At 36.7% G+C, this 7,404-nt stretch overlaps 1 protein-coding gene across 1 annotated transcript in view; it reads right to left on the bottom strand.

The window, feature by feature from the left end:
- Positions 1-1,218: 1,218 nt before the first annotated feature.
- nubp1 (nucleotide binding protein 1 (MinD homolog, E. coli)) overlaps positions 1,219-7,404 on the bottom strand; it is a 29,972-nt gene continuing 23,786 nt past the window's right edge. The window contains exon 11 of the mRNA XM_017488918.3: positions 1,219-2,008. Within this exon, the coding sequence (XP_017344407.1) occupies positions 1,944-2,008 (65 nt within the window). The 3' untranslated portion in view covers positions 1,219-1,943. The remainder of the gene's footprint in view (positions 2,009-7,404) is intronic.

Genomic DNA, 7,404 nt, shown 5'->3' with positions numbered 1-7,404 from the left:
GAAATTTAAAAAACACATTAAAATGATTCAACTATCACCATGTTTACTTTTAATAATAGGATCCATTGTGCAATTCGACAATGATCCTGATTACCAAAAAAATTCCAGAAAGTACAGAAGGAAATTTTCCCTTTGTTATGTCCCCAGTCCGTTTAGAACAGTTTCTTCTTCATGGGTCTTGCATTTTCCTCACTAGAAACTTCACACCTTTTCAATGTTTTTTGAAACTTCCCTGAAGTTCCCGCATTTGGCTTTGTTGTTATGTTTTAAAGGTCATCCACGAAAAGAGAATACATTAAAATGCCATCTGCAGAAAAATGACGGAAAGTTAAAAAAAATAATTAAAAAAAAAGGCAAAAGACAACCAAATAAAAGCATCGATGTCTTCTAGAAATGCTTCCCAAAAAAAAAGAAAAAAGAAAAATCCAAGTCTGCAAAAACAATGACTTTAAAATTCCACATTTTTCTAAATGGCACCAAAATGATACCTTATCAAGACAAATTATGTGTAAGCAAAATGATCCAAGATATTATCTATATAATCGATATTTCCATTTTTACATCATTATAAAATAAATACATAGCTTATTTCTAAACATTCACCAACTTTCACCCTGAAAATGTCTCTTTCTGTAAGTGTTTATTTCCAGAAAGAAGCTAAATTAAGCTTTTGTGTCAAGGTTTAATATGAGATTATGATGAAATATTAGATAAATGAGACTGTATTCGTATTCATTATGTTCACTTGTGCAGTGTGCGAGCATGGGGTTTGCTATGGTGGTGTTTTAGCGGTTTGTGATGGCAGCTTTACAGAAACGATGATCAGACAATGATAAAGCAGGATGGAATGCTGTTGAGGACGTTCAGGTAGATCAGGTGTAAACACACCCTCGTCTACTTCCTCTTATGACTCAGAAGTGTGTGTTACTTGTAAACCATGTAAACAAACATCTCCATGACCATTTGTACACTTTATGTATTCTAGCTGTTATACAGAGTTATAACGGAGTTATACTGCCTAGAACAGTGATTACTATGACGTGTTCATTAATAAGTAAAAATAAAATGCTTTTATCCATTTACAGTTACATTTAATGTCTGTGAAACAAGTTCATTCATTGATCTAAACTAAAGTTTGGAAAAGTTACAGCACCGACACTGGAGACTCCTTTCTATAAATGCTGAATAAATATAAAAAAACATCCCCAAATCAACACACACACTTGTTAATCTGTTTATTATCTGTGGAGCGTCCGCCGTACAAGTCCCTGTGAATGATCTGTTGCTATAGAATCCGTAATGTACACACAGTAACGGACAATCAACATGTTCTGGCCAATCAGAAAGAAGATTTCAACAACGCCGTGGTACGAACAGGAACATTTCACTACATGAAGCCTCATTTTGCTCGTGTTCACATTGAAAACAAATTCAGAACAGAAATCATAACCACTGATGTTGATTGAAATGTTCTCCTTCAGTGCTTCTACTCATCAGGGATCACTTGCATTCATAAAGAGGAAAATTTAAAACATTACCATAGTTCCGTGTTTAGCGGTGCGCTAAAAGGAACTGCTAATTTAACCCCTGAAACTCCGAGTGTGAAATTTTTTCCACGTTAAAAAAAGAATCTGAATGAGCATTGAGTATTTCGGCATGGAAGAATTAAAGAGCAGTGACGTAACACATACATTTAAAGAAAAAGGATGTAGATGTAGGTGCTGTCATATAAATTGTAAAGGAATATCGCAAGGAGTCCATGACCAGAAATGACTCACTCAAGCGTTCCTGTAGATGTTCAGATAAAGCCAAACTGGGGGGGCGACGACTACATACCCCCTATAAAGAACGTAACATGCTCTTATAGAATGAAAACCAATTCTGGAATTGATTATGATTATGATTATGATTATACACCATAGATTGTTGTCCAGCGCTGATGTTCACTTGTTATCCATGTTCGAGTTTCCATGTGAGGAGAAACCAGAAGCACAGTAATCTTTTATACCTGGGTGGGGGGGAGAAAAAGCAAAAAAAGTTATAACTTGCAGTAGATTTAATTTCTGTAAGGAAATGGTTCATTTTTAATGTTTGGCTCTATGCACTTCCCTAAAGCAGTCACTTCTGGGGTTTTTTTTCTGTCGTTGTTTTGCCTGATAAGACTCTAGGGTTATATGAAAACCTCACTCATGTCGGGGTTTCCTTATCACTGACTTGCACACTTGCTCCTTCCACAATTTAAATCAAAAATATACCAATAACAACCTTAACAAATTATAACATTTTCACACTAGTTAGCCAACATCCATTCTTAAGTTTTCTGTCACCAACACTGCTAACAATCTGCAAGCAAGACAGGTGTTGCTTTTAAATAAAAGTAAAATCCCAAATTTAAAAAAAAAAAAAAGGTTTAGATTGAACAGTTTAACATGCAACCAAAAAAAAATTAAAAAAAAATCTTGAACTATTTTTTCTGAAGCATCCATGTCTTCTCAGGCTTTGGTGCTTTAGTTATTATGGTTCTTTTGAAAGACAGAGAGTTCTTAGCTTTTTATAATGGTTAACACTTTTCTCAGAAGGAAACTTCTGTGTAGCACTCTCTTCCTGCAGGTTAAGCAAAGACACACCGGAAGAAAACTTTTAGTTTTAAGAACCAACAAGGTTTACAAACACGACAACAGGAGGATTTCCTCATCACAAAAAAGTTCCAATAAGAATCCGTAACAATTCAAAGACGACTTGAAGAAGCCCCACAGAGGGATCTGTATAGACTGGCCAAAATATAACGTGCATCCCCAAGACAGTTACTAGCATAAATGATAACAGTATGTAGTACAATTTTTGATTCTTTGTAGTAAGTGATATTGTCTATTTTCTTTCTATAAAATGGCTATTAATCCCCTCAAAGTTTGCTTTAGTGAACAAGACTTCTGTATTAATGAACTTTGCCTATTTTCATTGAGAAAATAGGTGAATTTTCATTCATATAAAAAGTCAGAATAAAACAAAAATATGAACCCGATTAACATGTATCTATAATAAACGTATAAAAAAATGACCACAAAAGATATAGAAGGAAGTTGTTGTTTTTTTTTGAGATTTACAATCATATTGTGAAGCGGCCCCTAATTCGTTGTCGCTCATCATGTTCTCGTTATATTGTCCTTGGTAGTGGTGTTCAAAGGGGCAAGCTCCTCTGAGTACACTCCCATGTTCTTCCTTAAGTGATCGACATAAGCATCAAGGACTGGACTTTGAGAGACATCCTGCAGCTCACTGTGCAGTAGTTCTTCACCAGAGTCTCAAGCAGCTCCACATCGTTTTCAGCTTTGTGCTTGCCCCTGGAAGCCCCAAACCGCTGTGACGAAGCTGTTCCAAACCGCTTTCTCTTTCCTAGTGAGCTTCTCAAGGAATTCCTTCACTCTAAGGAGAAAAGGCTCAAAAATGGTTCAAAAATAAACCTTTTGAGGTTCCTGGAGATTTCAGCTGTTGGGGAACCTTAAAGGTATGGAGAAAGAAAGGATCTGCTCATGAGTCAAAACATAGAAGCTCATCTGTGAAACATGGTGGAGGTAGTGTCATGGCTTTGGCTTGCATGGCTGCTTCTGGAACAGGCTCGCTAATCTTTATTGATGATGGAACTCATGATGGTAGCAGCAAAATGAATGCAGAGGTCTACAGAAACAATCTGTCTGACAATCAACAGAGAAATGCATCCAATATAATCAGGAGGAACTTCATCATGCAGAAAGACAATGATCCAAAATACACTGCCAAATCAACAAAGGACTTCCGAGGGGGGTGGGGGGGTTTTCTTAGTGGAAGTGGAAGGTTTTAAACTGTCAATCACCAGACCTTAGCCCAGTTGAGCAGTATTTCACCTCCTGAAGAGGTTCAATGGCTCATCATCAATTATTCCTTAATTAACACATACCTTAATGTAATTGTGACATTAAATTCATGTTATTTTCATAGCGTTTCAAAAAGGTCACAGTTATTCTCATAGGTTATGATATTCATAATTCAGATATTCGTGTTGCTCCACTCAGTCCTGCTGCTCACCCTTTAAAGTTTGTAGCATTTTTTTGTGCGAGACAGACATTGGGAGATTCAGCACACTGCATTGTGTACCACTTTGATCTGGTTTAAATGTTGCTGCTTTTTTTTATTCTCAAAATTGAAACAAGCACGGTTACCTAAGGAGAGGAAAGTACTAGTGAATTGTTATTTGTCAATACTGGCAGAAAGTGAATCTTGAATTCCTTATGTAAGGGTCTCTTTAGCAGCAATGTCTGCTTGTTCATTTAAATAAAAAAATAATAATAATAAAAAAAAAAACGAATCCAACACAAAATGTTGCAGTTTTGCTTTTGTAACAAGTCTACTTTAAAATCTGAACAATTATGGGGTGGTCTTTAACGATTTAACTGATTGAAGACTTTGAATCTGTAAAAAATGAAAAAGTTCCATAAAGGTTCATAAAGGAACCATGAGAACAGGCCAGGTTCTAATATAAACCTCTATTGTCACAACAAAGTTTCCAAAAAGAACTGATATGTACCAACTAACCAAGGGATCGTTATAAAAGCTACAAGTTCCACATTGAACCTTTTTGATAGTTAGAAGTTCATATTTGCAGTTCTTTTTTGAACTCCAAAGTTTCACACTCCAAAATGTTCTTCTCCAGTATCTTCTATCTGTGGTCCGACAAAGACACTGGCTTTGTCTTTTGAGTCTTGAAGGTACTTGAAGGCTGCCGATGCCATAACAAGACCTGTGACAAATTGTTTCATAAGGCCCAATTTGATGTGCAGTGGTGGCATCAGCACCTTCCAGAGGTCCACCAATAGCTCCCACTTGACGTTGCTCCTCCTAACAGCGAATTCCACAGCGTCCTTTGTAGCCAGTCCCACCTCTGGTAGTGCGCCTTGGTGTCCCTGCTGCCCAAAATACAATGACAGCAGGGAAACATTTTCCTTGAAGGTCCATCAGGAATGCCACTATTTTAAAGTCTACGATGACCTCCCAGCCATACTCATCATACTTCAAGGCATCCAGCAACGTCTTGACGCTGTTGTAATCCTCATTGAGTTCAGGAAAATCAACATATTTTGAAATTTACCTATTTTATTCGGACTTTATGTGAACGAAAGATGCAAATTCGCCTGTTTTATCACTGAAAATAAGTCAATATCAAATTACACACAAAAGCACCTGGGTCACAAAAGCAAAATTTAAAGGGAATAATAGCCAGTTTATATACTTTTGCAGTATAAGCAGTTAAGAAATAACACTTACTACACAGGAACAAAAACAAAGTTTCATAGTGATAGTTAGCACACTAGCTTTTCGGATACGCTTATACGTGACATTTTGCACGACATTTTTTTATCAGTTTAGCTGTATACATTTCTGAAAGGCAGCTTTCAGTGTCATAGTATTCAATCTTCTGTGCTAATAGTGAGATAGCTGTGTTTAATTACCTAGAACAACTACTCAGCCCTTTTCCTTCTGTTTGTGGAAGGAGTCTTTATATTTTTTTTTGGTGTCTTATTAACTTCACAAGAGAGAATAAAAGAGAGGCTGGTGAGGGAACGACTTTATAGCTGGTAAAGAAGAACTTGTTTCGATGACGTTCCACAATGTTAAATGCAACTCTAAATGGATAAAATGTACAGTGTGTCATTCTTTAATAAATAAAACAAATTGTAGTTGTAGGTAATTTGCTGTGGTGTAAGAGGGATAAACCCTTTCAGGTTGTGCTGTTATACTCCCCAGTGTATCAGTAACTCTGCTCCATCACACCATGGGGTTGGTGATTATTAACAGCAGCTCAGATAGTAGTTTCAGCATGGATCAGAGAAAGGAGTGGCATTAGTAGATGATTGTTGATGTTGACTGTTATTGTCACCACATTTAAAAAAGAAAGAATAAAACATAGAATGAACTGAACTGATTTTCATATTTCATTTAATTTAGATTTAATTTAAATATTTACTTACTTATTTATTTTCTCCTCAGAGCTGACTTTTGAACTATACTGTACAGCTTGGCAGATTGCCACAGCATGAGCATTTTTGTTATGTATGGTTACCAAAGCTTTCAGAGAAACATGGCTGACAATAACATGCTGTGTATTACCAATAAAACCATAAATAAAATCAAGTCCTTGCCTGTACCTTTGCCTATGTTGGTTGAAATGATTTACCATGCAGTTAAAGAATGAAAACTGACACTGAAGCACAGGTGCACTTTAATCACGATTCCCCATGACTTCTGGAGCTATAGATAAAAAAAAAAAAAATAATGAAATTAATTCTAACATCTAACAAGTCGATTCAGATTTGAGCTTTTAGAAGATAATAAGTAACTTTAGTTCCACATTAGGATTTTCCTGCCAGTCACATGGTTTGCCAGCACACGCGAAGTATAAAGCTTGCAGATCAGGTTACAGAGGCAGGAATGAACGGTGTTTTCCACCTCTATGGGAGGCATTTCATTAGCTTTGCGGCAACATAGACTATTACAACATAGAAAGGGGCTTTTATAACGGCGCAAGCTCATCTTCAAAACACCCACGCGTGCGATAACTGTCACAGTCTGGGGTCTGCTGGTATATATATATAAAGAAAAAAATTCCTTAGTGGCTTCTTATTGATACAAACTGAAAGGAAGTACCATCAACAATCACATGACTGGTAATTTCCCAAAATTAAAGGCATGAGAAAATCATTGATATGGACTAAGTTAACCCTCAGAGGTCAATCACACCACATTTAATAAATCTTTGATGGAGCCTTCAATGACACACATTCTCCCACTGCTGAATGACCACACATTTGGTGAAAAAGGTCTGGCTCTGGAGTATAATCTGAATAAATTAACAAATGAATAAATTAAGAAATGTTTTTTTGGGTTTTTTTATTTTATTGCTAAACTGTGAAGCTATGAGCTAGAGATGTTTTCGTGATAGAATTCTCACCAAGTTAGTGTTTCTACAAACCCTAGAATGCATTCTTAATTAAGGCTAGACGATACGATGAAAATATCAGAGCACAATACAATTTTTACAATACAAGATATGCAACACAATATACACCGATCAGCCACAGCATTAAAACCACCTGCCAAATATTGTGTAGGTTCCCCTTGTGCCTCTAAAACAGCTCTGACCCGTTCAGGCATGGATCCTTTAAGTCCTGTAAGTTGGGGCCTCCATGGATCTGGCTTTTTTGTCCAGCACATCCCACAGATGCTCGATGGGATTGAGATCTGGGCAATTTGGAGGTCAAGTCAACACCTTGAACTCTTTGTTCTTCAAACCATTCCTGAACAGTTTTTGCAGTGTGGCAGGGGCATTATCTTGCTGAAAGAGGCCACTACCATTAGGCAATACTGTTGCCA

The sequence above is a fragment of the Ictalurus punctatus genome, chromosome 2, assembly GCF_001660625.3.
Source record: "Ictalurus punctatus breed USDA103 chromosome 2, Coco_2.0, whole genome shotgun sequence".
NCBI lineage: Eukaryota > Metazoa > Chordata > Actinopteri > Siluriformes > Ictaluridae > Ictalurus > Ictalurus punctatus.
This window is presented reverse-complemented; position numbering and strand designations above follow the sequence as displayed.